Raw genomic sequence first — 15433 nt, forward strand, 5'->3', positions numbered from 1 at the left:
TCCCCAGGCCCGCGCTTGAGTCCAGGTTGCCAATTCCGCCGCACAGGCCGCGTTCTCTCAGCCCTCGGCTGCCGATGAGGCGCTGAGGCGCGGCCGCCGCGGCGCGCCGGAGACTAGGACTCAGGAAGCGGCTGGGCCGAGGGCGCGGGGGCCGGCCTCCCTGAGGCGAGGTAGCGGGTACATGGCGCAGTAACGGCCCCTATCTCTCTCCGCTCCCAGCCTCCGGGCGAGGCCGTCCGCCCACCCTTGCTCGCCCGATGGCCGTCTCGGCCGCCGCGCCGCCGCCGCCATGGCCAATGACACGGCGGGCCCGGCGGGCGAGCCCGAGCGAGCCGAGACCCGGCAGTATTGCGAGCTGTGGGGCAACAGCTGAGAACCCTGCGCGCTGCAGCCGCTGCCGGCAGCTCTTTTTTACCGGCTGCAAGGAGCAGCCAAGCCCGTCCAGGAACTGGAAGAAGCACAAGCTCGTGTGCCCAGGGCCACGGAGGGCCGCCCCTCGGCCCAATGGGCCCGCACCCAGCACTCGGCCCCCGCGCGGCGGCTGGGCGGGCAGGGCCGGGGCCCGGAGCCTAGGAAGGGCGCGGCGGGGGGCGCCCGGGACAACGCCTCCCGGGGACGCGGCCAAGGCAAAAGCAAAGGCCAAGCCCGCGGCCGACCCCGCCGGCGGCCGCCGTCGCCGTCTCGCGCGGCCCCGGCGGCCAGGGCTCGGCGGTGGCCGCCGAGGCCGAGCCCGGGAAGGAGGAGCCGCCGGCCCGCTCATCGCTGTTCCAGGAGAAGGCGAACCTGTACCCCCCGAGCAACACGCCCGGGGATGCGCTGAGCCCCAGCGGCGGCCTGCGGCCCAACGGGCAGACGAAGCCCTTGCCGGCGCTGAAGCTGGCGCTCGAGTACATCGTGCCGTGCATGAACAAGCACGGCATCTGTGTGGTGGACGACTTCCTCGGCAAGGAGACCGGACAGCAGATCGGCGACGAGGTGCGCGCCCTGCACGACACCGGGAAGTTCACGGACGGGCAGCTGGTCAGCCAGAAGAGCGACTCGTCCAAGGACATCCGAGGCGATAAGATCACCTGGATCGAGGGCAAGGAGCCCGGCTGCGAAACCATTGGGCTGCTCATGAGCAGCATGGACGACCTGATCCGCCACTGTAACGGGAAGCTGGGCAGCTACAAAATCAATGGCCGGACGAAAGTAAGTGTGTGCTGCGGGTTTGTGCTGGACAGACCCTTCTCGGCGGGCAGCCCCTGCCTGCGAGTGTAACCGCCTAGGCTGAGAAGCAGCATTCCTCTGTATAGAAAGGACTCGTTGTGTAGCACCCCGTAAGGAAGACGGACAGAATTTGTAGTAGCTGTTTATCTAGTTAGCCCCTTTGTGTCCGCTGTTTTCCACTTACTGCCGGTTCACAAACTTCTCCGGCTAATTGCATGGTTTTCTGGCTAAACGTAGGCTCTTTAACTTTGCTATTTTCTTTTTTCCATTTCACTGTTGGTCACAATTCAAACCTTAGTGGCGTTTTAGCCACCCAGTGAGGGGGTGTTAGAGTACCACCCAAACCAAGTCCTGGTTCTGCATCTGCCTTGTGTTTGCATACGCTCTTAAATTTCCTATGGTGTCTGAACCAGTCATCGCATTTTGATTGAGAGTCAAACGCTATGTTCAGTGAAGAGTTTGCCGGCTGACCACAAAAAGGTAAATTTAAAATAAGCATTTAGTCGAAAGACTGTCTATATTCAGGAAGAGCTTGGCTACTCCCCTCCCCCTCTTATAGCTCTTATCCCTCACCCTGTTCCTACTGTTTTGAAACCCATTACAAAAAGGGGAAAGAAGTATTTCCGTTTTCAGACTTCTCAGTGTAGGTAGGCTACATTTTTAGCATAAGTTTCCTTTATTTGCTTTGTTAATGTAATCCTTCTGTTGAAAACTGTTTTGTAACTTCCTGGAAAAAAAAACCAAAAACAACCACAACATGGAATTGGAGCAGGAGGGCTCGTTTTATCCTCCCAATTTGGTGAGTTTTTGTTTTCTCTTTACCGTTGCGGTTTTTCCTCCACAGATTCTTCACTTCCTACCTAGTCTATTCCTAGCTCTTTCCTCCCTCATGATAAACAGTAGACTCTTTCCTCCTTAATACTCTCTTGCAGCTCTTTTTCATTTTACGTCTTAGATCTTGATCTTTTCTGTGTATATAGTTGCTCCCAGGCCACCCTCCTTTACCATCAGTCTCTGTCTGATTTTGTGAGTTTTGAGAGATTGACCTGGGAGAGCATCACAGTTGCATGTTTGTACACACACGCTGACTCTAACCAGTGCGTCAGATCATTTACTTTGACAGTCATTACATGTGATTCTCAGGCTGCCCGAAAGGCTGAACATAGGCAGTGAGAAAGTTACAAACATGAAAATGTGGGGAAAAATACGATGTGGAGTCTAAAATACGTATTGCTGCTTCATTGCTGGGTGAAGGCACAAGTCTTGATTTCTTGTAGTCTTAAAAAGGAACAGTTGAATAATATTAAACTGGAAGGGAAAGGGGATCTGATGAAATCTCAGCCTTGGTCTTTCACTAGATTTTCGTTGATATTTTTAAGAAAGAACGTTGTCATGGATCACATCTGAACATAAAGTCCTGAGCTCCAGAGCAGGAAAGAAATTAGTTTGAGAGAATAGGGCTATGAAGACTGACCAAAGTATATCGTTGGGACATAAGCTTAAATTGGATTCTTGAAGAAGATGATGTCCCAAATCTTACTTGATCTGCTTTCCTTAGTTAATTTAGCTTTCCAAGTTAAGCTGAGACCTCTTTTCTCTTCTGTCTTCCTGCTTTCACCTGTCCGTAGAGAAGGGACAGCAGACAGCCTGGCTCTTACAGCAAATGCTTCCCATAGGGATGCTGTTAGAAATAGCTACCTCCTTCCTCAAGAATTCTAGTTGTTGGGGTTTTAAGTCACCTAACTGTACATATTAGCAGGTAATAAGGGACGGGATGAAGGAGGGATGACCTTTAAACTCTTTGGATTAGATCTTCTGCTTATATTAATTTTAGGAACACAACTTCAGGATCTATAAATGATATTCTGGAATTCCTTTCATTATACTTCTTGGCCTAAAGAGGTTTTGGTAATCGTGTTTGAACGTGTAATTTAAGTATTCCTAAAAAAACAAGAGTGTTTGCTTTGTGGAAATGAGAAGGCAGTCAAAATAACCACCCACCGTATATTGAACAACCACAGTGTGTTAGGCATCAGATTAGGGTCAATAGAGATACATTCAGAGTAATTTTTTTTTTTTGAGACAGGGTCTTCCTTTGTCACCCAGGCTGGAGTACAAGGTGTATAAGCATGGCCCACTGCAGGTTCCACCTCCTGGGCTCAAGCTATCCTGCCACCTCAGCTTCCGAGTAGCTGGTACTGTAGGCACACACCACCATGCTCAGCCAAATGAAAAAAAAAAGGTTTTTTGTAGAGTCAGGGTCTTGCTGATCATTTGATCTGAAACTCCTGGGCTCAGGTGATCCACCTGCCTTGTCCTCCCAAAGTACTGTGGCTACAGACTTGAGCCACCTCACCTGGCCACAATAATCTTAATTCTATGAAGCGAGTCGTGTTACTCCTAATTTACATTTGAGGGATTTTCAGCTCAGACTTGGCTAAGGTCTACCACTTACCGTAACCCTAGCTGGTGTTCAAACTTAAGTCATTCAGGTAACAAACCCATGCTCTTTTTTAGCTACACTAGTTACAGGTAGAACATTAAATGAGATGTAGATTACTTGGCACTCTGCTGGAACTGCAATTTGATACATATATTTTGTTGAAAGTGGGTGAATAGCATTAGCTTTATATGTGAGTAATCATACTCTATGGTTGGGCTGTGTAAAACTTTTTGTTAGGTGAGTGTACAATGTTTATTTCAGATAGCGGCTTAAAAGCCACTTTTGTATTTATCCACCTGAATTATGTGCGTGTCAGTATAACTGTTAAGAGAAGTCAGAATATGGTTTTTTTATGTGATTGCAGAGGGAGACTTCAATTCAGAATTTTATCCTTCGTAACATTATAGTGATTTTAAAAGTTATATGCAGCAAATGTATAGTGTTTTTCTCATTTCAACTTTCACAGCAGTAGGCAGGTGGTTGTATCCTCTTTTTATAGATTAGAAAAGTGGGACTCAGGAAGGTTCACTTGTTGGCAATTCTGCAGCATATTAGGACTTAAATTCAGGTTTTCTGACTAAGAATCTGATGTTCTTTTTATTTACATCATCTATATTGCATGCTCTTTATGTCAGGGCATGGTAATCAGATGATACATGATTGTGGCCCATTCAGCGTAGGCTTTGTTTTCCCCTGAATTTCTACTTCAAACATTCTTATCTGGCCACTGTTTATGCAGCTACTTTAAAAAAGGAACCACAAGGGAAAAATGAAGTAATACAGGAGAAAAACAGAAATGTAATTGTAGCCACTGATGTAACCAAGCTCCTGTTTCCACTTTCTCTGGTCTTTTGGGATTTTCCCCTTTTGCTCTTACCCTGCCCTTTGATCCTATATCCTTGCTTATGCTTGTTTTCATCAAGAAGACTCTCGATATCCAGTAGAAAGAAACCATAGTCTGCTGTTTTGTGAAGAGTAGTGTGCCTTGACTTGGGGGTACAGGAGTAAGAGGAATGCAGAGGAGTGAGGATCATGGGAAAATGTTGAACTTTTCTGTTGGAGTTTCTTAGCCACTCTGAAGGAAAACATTTTCTCGTTAAAATAGAAATACTAGTATCATGTACATAACATTTTTGGAATTTAATCCAAAACTTCATCTGTTCCATTGAAACATATATAAAGAAAAGAAGTAATAAAATAGGTTGGGACCAATAAGCAGCAGATTATGTTACTAAGATTTTTCAGTGTTGCTGTAGTTAGTCAGCTCTGGCTGATTATGGCTTTTAAGAGCAAAGGATAGGATGAGGAAAATGCTGCTGTTTTATTATCACTAACAGAGATGTGGTGACAATCTTCTTAGATGTTAAAAACAAAACTGACCCAGGAAGAGAGCCCTCATCAGTACTAGACCATGCTGGCATCCAGATCTCAAGACTTTCAGCTTCTAGAACTGTGAGAAAATTAACATGTTATTTAAACCTAAATACATAAATAAACCTTTATCTACTTCTGCCATTCTCTTTATAAGCTTGGGATCCCGGATACACAAATTGAAGTTACTTGTTTAATGATTTTATAACTATGTCAGAATTTTAGTTAAAAGTGAGTTATTTGGTATGTGGAAAGGCTGAAAATAGTACAGCTGCAGTAATTCTGCCAGCTATAAGGGACATGTGGACTGAGAGGGTAGTCTTAATAGATTGTGATCAACTATGTGCAAAAACATTTTGTACAGTGAGTTGATGTGTAGTTTACATGTAAACTAACTCCTTTAGTTCTAAAGGAATTTTATTTTACGTTAAAAGATTTTTTTAGGCTGGGCTTAGTGACTCACCCCTATAATCGCAGCATTTTGAGGGGCTGAGGCAGGAGGATCGCTTGAGCCCAGGAGTTCAAGACCAGCTTGGGCAAATGGTGAGACCTTGTCTCTAAAAAAATTAAAAAATTAACGAGGCATGGTGGTGCGAGCTCGTGGTCTCAGGTGGGAGGATTGCTTGAGCCCAGGTGACAGAACAAAACCCTGTCTCAAAAAAAAAAAATTCTTTTTTTTGTATGTATGTAGCTCTTACTACCTAATAATCTGCAAAAATGCCCACAGAGCCTTAATTACGTGGAGGAGGAGGAGATAATAGAGATCATTTTAGCTTTGAAAGATAATGGATTCTGGGCCAGATATGATAACTCACGCCTGTAATTCCTAACACTCCGGGAGGCTGAGGCAGGAAGATAGCTTGAGTTCAGGAATTCAAGACCAGCTTGGGCAACATGGCAAGACCTCATCTCTACTTAAAAAAAAAAAAAAAAAAAATTAAGAAAGAAAGGGGTCAGGTGCGGTGGCTTACACCTGTTAACCCAGCACTTTGGGAGGCTGAGGCAGGCGGATCACAAGGTGGAGAGATCAACACCATCCTGGCCAACCAACATGGTAAAATCCTGTCTCTACTAAAAATACAAAAATAAGGTGGGTGTAGTGCTGCAAGCCTGTAGTCCCAGCTACTTGAGAGGCTGAGGTAGGAGAATCGCTTGAACCCAGGAGGCAGAGGTTGCAGTGAGCCGAGATTGTGCCACTGCATTCCAGCCCAGGCGACAGAGTGAGACTCCGTCTCAAAAAAAAAAAAAGAAAGAAAGAAAGATAATGGATTTGGTTCTGCCATTAGATCTGGGTTGGATCCTGGGTCTGCTATGGTTTCTGTGTCCTTAGTCCAGTTTCTTAATCTCTTGAGTCCTCAGTTGCTCCGTTTATAAAATGGTGTTCAGTGATACTTGTCTTTTTAGCTTCTCAGGCTTGTTGTGAGGTGAACATATAATGCTTCATGTAAAGCAACTTTTAGATTGTAAAGCACTATGCACAACTGTTCTTAACTATTCTCCCGTTTTAAAAATTTGCTGTCTTTCTGATTCTTTCTTTTAAGAGTTCTGTGCTTTCCCTGTCTCATTCCTCTCCCATAAACTGGAGAAAAAAGGTCTTAGAATGATCACTCATTTTTTACCTAACCACTTTTCCTGCATTCACACATTTTTTTTTTTAAGAGAAGAAATAACATTTTTTTTTAAAAGAAAAAAGTCCCAAAGAGATTAACTTGTTCAGAGTCATAGAGCTGGTGACAGAATCAACAGACCTTTGATTCAGTTCATTCATATCTGTAACTTTATACTGTATCTCCTCTAACAATGGCATATTTCTACTTAGCTAATTTTGGCATATTTTATGCCTTTTTTTTTTTTTTAAAGGACAGGGTCTAACTTGCACGGGCTGGAGTGTAGTGATACAATTATGGCTCACTGCAGCCTCAAGCTCCTGGGCTCAAGCCGTCCTCCCACTTGAGTCTCCATAGTAGCTGGGACTACAGGCATGTGCCAACACACCCGGATAATTTCTTAACTTTTTTTGTAGAGACGGGGTCTCGTTATGTTGTCCAGGCTGTTCTAGAACTGTTGCCCTCAAATGATCCTCCTGCCTTGGTCTCCCAGAGTGCTGGCTCTTGCCTGTAATCTTAGCACTTTGGGAGGCCAGGGTGGGCAGATTTGCTTGAGCCCAGGAGTTCCAGACCAGGGGGCAACATGGTGAAACCCATCTCGAAAAACAATACAAAATTAACCAGGCATGGTGGCACATGAGTGTAGTCCCAGCTTCTTGAGGGGCTGAGGTGGGAAGATCACTTGAGCCTGGGAGGTAGAGGTTGCATTGAACTGTGATTGCACCACTGCACTTCATCCAGCCTGCGTAACAGTGAGACCCTGTCTCAAAAAAAAAAAAGTGCTGGGATTACAGGTATGAGCCATTGCACTGGGCCTCTGCCATTTTTGAGAATATACTTGAACATTTGAGATTTTCTTCTCCGTTTTACTTCTATCATTCTACACGTTGGCTTTTCTGACATTCTAGTTTAAATTTTTCTCCTACCTGATTTCCTTAAATGCTCTTTATCCATCTCTTTCCTCTGATACTATTTAAAGCCGTTTGCCCTGAAGTAGGCCTACCCTCTCTTGTTTCTTTAGTAGGAGCTGTCTTCCTACTCTGTGTTTCTGATTTGCAATTTACTTCTGTTTTCCTTTCCCTTTTTTTCCCCATCAGGCTTGAAATCTATCTTTGTTCTTCCATGTTTTCTGAAGCCTGTGCCTTTCTGGTATGCCATTGGATTGATGTTATCAGCTTAGTTGTTTTTGTTTAATTTTTCACTTTAGGCCTTTAAAGCTACCCCAACTATTTCAGTCTCCCTTTCATTCTAGCACATTCTTGGGCAGTTTCTGTTTCTTAGATTTTACTTCTGTGCTTACATTCCACCTTCTTTTCCACTATGCCCTCGTTTCCACACTTGGAACATTGTCTGTGACTACATGATGGCATTCAGATAATTTACTAAGCCCATTTTCAGAGCTTGTCTTTGCCTTTTATTTCAGCTAAAACTCTTCTAAAAAAATTGATATAGATGGTTAACCAAAATCTTCTCTTACAAGAGTTTATTTCATGCCTTATATCCTAGTCAAAACTCAACTTTTCTGCCACCTTTGTATTTCATAATCACATTTTTCCATAACCAATTCACAGTTAGTTTTATTTCTGAAGAGCTTGGACAGTATCTGTAGACTTGAGATTATCATAAAGTTTTCATGAGTTTGGAATTCTCATTTTTCTTATTCAGTGTCCCAGGTCCCAGTTCTTTACCAAAGCAAAATATGTGTACTCTTTATCCTTTGTTGTATTCTCTGAGTCCTGTTTTGATAATATTTTCACTCATTTGTTCAACAGATGTTGAGTACCCTCCACATACAGGCCCTGTTCTAGGAGCTAGGGTGTCCTGAACAACAACAAAAAGCCCCCTTTCTCATGGACCTTATCTTCTAGTTGGAGGAAGTGAGGGGTGGGGAGGGACAGTCAGTAAACAAATGTCCAAGTAATACATGCTATGTTAGGTGGTAAATATTAAGATGGAGAATAAGTAAGGACAGAGTGACTAGGGAGTACTCTTTTAGATTGATACAATAAGGTAACATTTAAATAGTGACTTGAATGAAGTAGGAAATTAGTTATGTGGATATGTGGAAGAGGAGCATCCTGAGGAATGGTATTAAATAGCAAATACAGAGGCACCGACTTGAAATGTGTTTGGTGTGTTCAGAAAACAGCAAGCAGAGCACTTTGGGAGGTCGAGGTGGACGGATCACTTGAGGTCAGGAGTTCGAGACCAGCCTGGCCAACATGGCGAAACCCCATCTCTACTAAAAATACAAAAATTAGCCAGGCATGATGGTGTGTGCCTGTAGTCCCAGCTACTCTGGAGGCTGAGGCAGGAGAATTACTTGAACCGAGGAGGTGGAGGTGCAGTGAGCCAGGATCATGCCACCGCACTCCAACCTGGGCAGCAGAGTGAGACTGTCTCAAAAAAAAAAAAAGACAAAACAGAAAACAGCAAAGAAACCACTGTGGTTATAGTGGAAGGAGTAAAGGATATGGGATTGATATAGTGGGATAGGAAATGAGATCAGTTTGTGTAGGGTTTTACCTTGCAAGCCATGGCAAGGATGCTGGGTTTTATTGTGGGTGATATGGGAAAATTGTTTTAAAAAGATCTCTGTGGCTGTTGTGTAGCAGTAGATGTGGGGTGGAAGGATGGAATCAGGAATACCAGTTAGGAAATGCTTGTAGTCTGGGCACTGGATGGTAGGAGTTTAAATTAGAGTAATAGCTATGGAGGTGATGAGAATTTGTTGAATTCTGGATATATTTTGAAAGTAGAATCAAATGAGATTTGCTGATATATTAGTATGAAAGAAAGGAAGACTCATGAATGACTTAAAGGGTTTTGACTTGAGCGACTGGAAGGAAATTACTGTTTTATTCTGACCTAACTTTTCTGCTGTTCTTCTCTTGCCCCTACTTTTTCAGTGTTGCCATTTATGATAGCTTGCTGACACTTGTTTCCCAGCCAAGCAACAGGAAAAAAGTTATATGCTCTCGATTTTCACATTCCTTCAAATTGACTGTGCTAGCTAGTACTACTGTTGACCTCCTAGAGAAGAGAGCCCCATCCTTTTTTCTCTAGAGGTTTTATGGTTTCTTTGTGCAGTATGCTCTTATCAGCTCTACCACTGGAACCGCCTACAGGAATTATTGCAGGAAACCTTGCAACACTTTTAGTGTTGTCTATAAGTATGTCTGTGCTTCCTTGCATGAACCACTCATTCGAGATGGCTTGTAGATCCACCTAAAAATAAGTATACAAAGTTTGAACTTTAGGGAAACGTTAGAGAACATTGAATGGTTCAGCATAAGGCAAGCATAGATTTAGATTCAATGTCAAAATGAAGTCAGAAATAAAACATCTTCATTTAAACCTACTGTTGAAAATAAAACTGTTACAGAAAATTGGGAAGAATGGAATGACCATAAAATATCAAAAATAGTTCCATTGACTTATCGGTACATGACTGTGTGATACACATGACTGTATGATAGCTTCCTAAAGTAGTAAGGAGGAAGAAAGTTACTGATAGCTTAGGGACTGTATTGGATGATCTGTGAAGATATCAGTGATGTTTGAGCCTTTCATCCCCTTGATGTGGAGCCTGGCATTGGAATTGCAAATAAAAGTACCAAATATAAAATAATACTGATACTATTAAAATTAGAATATACTATCCAGGCCTTTTTTTTTTTTTTTTGGAGATGGAGTCTCACTCTGTCACCCAGGCTGGAGTGCAATGGTGTGGTCTTGGTTCACTGCAGCCTCTACCTCCCGGGTTCAAGTGATTTTCCTCCCTCTGCCTCCTGAGTAGCTGAGACTACAGGCTCCCACCACCACACCTGGCTAATTTTTTTGTATTTTTAGTAGAGACAGGGTTTCACTATAGTGGTCAAGCTGGTCTCGAACTCCTGACCTCGTGATCCTCCTGCCTCGGCCTCCCAAAGTGCTGGGATTACAGGCATGAGCCACCATGCCCAGCCTACTATCCAGGACTTGTAAGCATTGGAAGCCTTGCTTTTGATTCTAAAGTGAGAGAAGATCACAAAAGTATGGGTAAACATTAGATTGTCGGGTATGAAATAATTTTTAAAAATTAAAACCAGAAACGTGAAACATGAACTCTAGAACCCAGGAACCTGGAGTCTCATCTCAATTCAGTTTAAGGCTAATTTTTATGTAATAACACCTTAATAGGAAATGTCAAATCTAAGAAGTAAATTGAAAAAGACTAATCATGAGTTTGGGGAATTAAAAGGTTGACTATTGTATTTGTCTGTTTTCACACTGCTATAAAGACCTGAGACTGGGTAATTTATAAAGAAAAGGGGTTTAATTGACTCACAGTTCCACATGGCTGGGGAGGCCTCAGGAAACTTACAATCATGATGTAAGGGGAAGTAAGGTACATCTTACATGGTAGCAGGAGAGAGAGCGAAGGAGGAAGTGCCACACTTTAAACCATCAAATCTGACGAGAACTCACCATCACAAGGATGGCATGGGGGAAACTGCCTCCATGATCCAGTTACCTCCCACCACACCCCTTCCTCGACATGGGATTACAATTGGACATGAGATTTGGATGGGGACATAGAGCCAAACCACATCATTCTGCCCCTGCCCCTCCCAAATCTCATGTCCTTCTCCCATTTCAAAACAGTCATGCTTTCCCAACAGTCACCCAAAGTCTTGACTCATTCCAGCATTAACTCAAAAGTCCAAGTCCAAAGTATCATCTGAGACAATGCAAGTAAGTCTCTTCTGCCTGTTAGCCTGTAAAATCACAAGCAAATTATTTACTTCCAAGATAATGATGGGACTACAGGCATTGGGTAAATGCTTCCATTCCAAAAGGGAGAAATTGGCCAAAACCAAGGGGCTACAGGCCCCCATGCAAGTCTGAAATCCAGCAGGGCAGCCATTAAAGTTCCAAAATCTTCTTTGAATCCATGTCTCACATCCAGGGCACGCTGATGCAAGAGGTGGGCTTCCAAGGCCTTGGGCAGCTCCGCCCTGTGGCTTTCCAGGATACAGCTCCTACCGCTTTTTTCACGAACTGGTGTTGAGTGCCTATGACTTTTCCAAGTGCACGGTGAAAGCTATCAGTTGAGCTACCATTCTGGGGTCTGGAGGACAGTGGCCTTCTCTCAGCTCCGGTGGGCAGTGCCCCAGTGGGGACTCTCTGTGGGGGCTCCAACCCCACATTTTCCCCCACACTTTCCTAATAGAGGTTCTCCATGACGGCTCCACCCCTGCAACAGATTCTGCCTGGGTATCCAGGCATTTTCATACATCCTCTGAAATCTAGGTGGAGATTCCCAAACTTCAGTTCTTGCCTTCTGCCTACAGGCCCAGTAACACATGGAAGCCACCAAGGCTTGGGGCTTGCACCCTCTAAAGCAACAGCCTGAACTGTATCATGGCCCCTTTTAGCCACGCCTGGAGCTAGAGCAGCTGGGACTCAGGGCACCAAGTCTTAAGGCTGCACACAGCAGTGTGACCCTGGTTCTGGCCAGGAAACTGTTTTTTTCCTTTTAGGTCTCAGGCCTCTGATGGAAGGGGCTGCTGGGAAGATCTCAGACATGCCCTAGAGACATTTTTTTCCCATTGGCTTGGCTGTTAACACTTGGCTCCTCATTGCTTATGCAAATTTCTGCAGCTGAAGGCTTGAATTTCTCCCCAGAAAATGGGTTTTTATTTTCTACTACATGGTCAGTGTATCAGTCTGTTCTCATGATGCTAATAAAGACATACGCAAGACTAGGTAATTTATAAAGGAAAGAGGTTTAATTGACTCACAGCTCAGCATGGCTGGAGAGGCTTCAGGAAAGTTACAATCATGGTGGAAGGGGAAGCAAACATGTCTTCCTTCACATGGTGGCAGGGAGAAGAATGAGTGCCCAGTGAAGGGGGAAGCCCCTTATAAAATCATCAGCTCTCGTGAGAACTTAATATCACAAGAACAGGATGGGGGATCCACCCCCATGATTCAAGTATCTCCACCTGCTCCCTCCCATGACACATGGGGTTTATGGAAACTACAATTCAAAATGAGATTTGTGTGGGGACACAGTCAAACCATATTCTGCACCTGCCCCCTCCCAAATCTTACATCCTCTCAATTCAAAACACAATCATTCCCTTCCAAGTCTTAACGCGTTCCAGCATTAACCCAAAACTCCAAGTCCAGAGTCTCATCTGAGACAAGGCAAGTCCCTTCCACCTCTGAACCTGTAAAATCAAAAGCAAGTTAGTTAGTTTCCAGATACAATGGGGTTACAGGTGTTGGGTAGATATACCCATTCCAAAGGGTAGAAGTTGGCCAAAAGGGGCTACAGGCCCTGTGCAAGTCTAAAATCCAATAGGGCAGTCATTAAACCTTGAAGTTCCAAAATGATCTCCTTTGACTCTGTGTCTCACATCCAGGGCATGCTAATGCAAGAGGTGGGCTCCCATGGCCTTGGGCAGCTTTGCCCCTGTGGCTTTGAAGGGTAGAGCCTCCGTCCTGGCTGCTTTCATGGGTTGGTGTTGAATGTCTGTGGCTTCTCCAGGTGCACAGTGCAAGCTGTCAGTGGATCTACTATTCTGGGGTCTGGAGGATGGTGGCCCTCATCTCACAGCTCCACTAGGCATTGACCCAGTGGGGACTCTCTGTGGGGACTCTGACCCCACATTTCACCTCAACACTGCCCTAGGAGAGGTTCTCCATGAGGGCTCTGCCCCTGCAGCAGAATTCTGTCTGGACATCTAGGCCTTTCCATACATCCTCTGAAATCTAGGTGGAGGTTCCCAAACCTTAATTCTTGCCTTCTGCACACCTGCAGGCCCAACACCACGTGGAAGCTACCAGGGCTTGGGATTTGCACCTTCTGAAGCAAGGGCCTGAGATATATGTTGGCCCCTTTAGCCATGGCTGGAGCAACTGGGACACGGCATCAAGTTCCAAGGCTACACACAGCAGGAGGACCCTGGCCTTGCCCAGGAAACCACTTTCCCTCCTAGGCCTGTGATGGGAGGGGCTGCTGTGAAGGTCTCTGATATGCCCTGGAAACATTTTCGCCATTGTCTTGGTGATGGAAATTTCTGCAGCAGGCTTGAATTTCTCTCCCGAGTGTCTTATTTTCTTTTTGTGTGTTATCAGTTTGCAAGTTTTCCAAACTCTTACGCTTTTCTTCCTTTTGAATGCTTTTCTACTTAGAAATGTCTTCTGCCAGATATCCTAAATCATCTCTGTCAGGTTCAAAGTTCCACAGATCTCTGGGGCAGGGGCAAAATCCTGCCAGTCTCTTAGCGTAGCAAGAGTGACCTTTACACCAGTTCTCAACAAGTTCCCCATCTCCATCTGAGACCACCTCAGCCTGGACTTCATTGTTCATATCACTGTTAGCATTTTGGTCAAAGCCATTCAACAAGACTAGGAAGTTGCACATTTTCCCACATCTTCCTGTCTTGTGAACCTTCCAAGTCTCTAGGAAGTTCCATACTTTTCCATATCTTCCTGTCTTCTTCTGAGCCCTCCAGACTGTTCCAACCTCTGCCTGTTACCCAGTTCCAAAGTCTCTTCCACATTTTTGGGTCTCTATAGCAGCACCCCACTCTCTGTGGTGCCAATTTACTGTATTAAATTTGTTCTTACGCTGCTAATAAAGACATTCTCGAGAGTGAGAAATTTATGAAGGAAAGAGTTTTAATTGACTCATGGTTCAGCATGGCTGGAGAGGCCTCAGGAAGCTTAACAATTATGGCAGAAGGGGAAGCAAACACGTTCTTCTTCACATGGCAATAGGGAGAAGAAGAATGAGTGCCCAGTGAAGGGGGAAGCCCCTTATAAAACCATCTGTTCTCCTGAGAACTAACTTATTATCATGAGAATGGGATGGGGGAAACTACTCCCAGGATTCAATTATCTCCACCTGTTGCCTCCCACAACACGTGGGGTTTATGAGAACTCCAAGATAAGATTTGGGTGGGGACACAGCCAAACAGTATCAGGTTGCAAATTTTTCAAAGTTTTATGCTCTGTTTTTCTTGTAAACATAACCTCCAGTTTCAGACTGTCTCTTTCTGCATATGAGTGTACACTTTTAGAAAAAGCCAGGTCACCTCTTGAATACTTCGCTGCCTAGACATTTCTTCCCCCAGATACCCTAAGTCATCTCTCAAGTTCGAAGTTCCACAGATCTAGGGCAGGGGTAAAGTGCCCCTAGTCTCTTTGCTAAAGCCTAGCAAGAGTGACCTTTGCTCCACTTCCCCATAAGTTCCTCATCTCCATCTGTGACCACCTCAGCCTGGACTTCATTGTCCATATCGCTGTCAGCATTTTGGTCACAACCATTACACAAGTCTCTAGGAAATTCCAAACTTTCTGTCATCTTCCTTTCTTCTTCTGAGCTCTTCAAACTGTTCCACCCTCTTGTTGCCCAGTTCCAAAAGTTGCTTCCACATTTTCAGGTATCTGTATAGCAATACTCCACTCCTGGTACCAGTTTTCTATATTAGTCTGTTTTCACCTGTGACTGGGTAATTTATAAAGAAAAGAGATTTAATTGACTCAGTTCTACATGGCTGGGGAGGCCTCAGGAAACTTACAATTATGGCAGAAGGAGGTGGGGAGAATTGTCAAACACTTTTAACTTCAGATCTCGTGAGAACTCACTGTCATGAGAACAACATGGGGGAAACTGTCACCATGATCCAGTCACCTCCCCCCAGGTCCCTCGCCTGACAGTGGAGATTATAATTCAAGATGAGATTTGGGTGAGGACATAGAGCCAAACCATATTAACCATCTCCCTGAATTTTTTCTTATTAATATT

At 44.5% G+C, this 15433-nt stretch overlaps 1 protein-coding gene across 1 annotated transcript in view; it reads left to right on the forward strand.

Moving 5' to 3' along the window:
- The first annotated feature begins 257 nt into the window (after positions 1-257).
- The window catches only part of EGLN1 (egl-9 family hypoxia inducible factor 1), a 60152-nt gene continuing 44976 nt past the window's right edge, over positions 258-15433 (forward strand). The window contains 2 exon segments of the mRNA XM_017885570.1: positions 258-662; positions 664-1191. Coding sequence (XP_017741059.1) covers positions 258-662; positions 664-1191 — 933 coding nt within the window.

The sequence above is a fragment of the Rhinopithecus bieti genome, unplaced genomic scaffold (genome assembly GCF_001698545.2).
Source record: "Rhinopithecus bieti isolate Rb0 unplaced genomic scaffold, ASM169854v2 scaffold_14839, whole genome shotgun sequence".
Classification (NCBI taxonomy): Eukaryota; Metazoa; Chordata; class Mammalia; order Primates; family Cercopithecidae; genus Rhinopithecus; species Rhinopithecus bieti.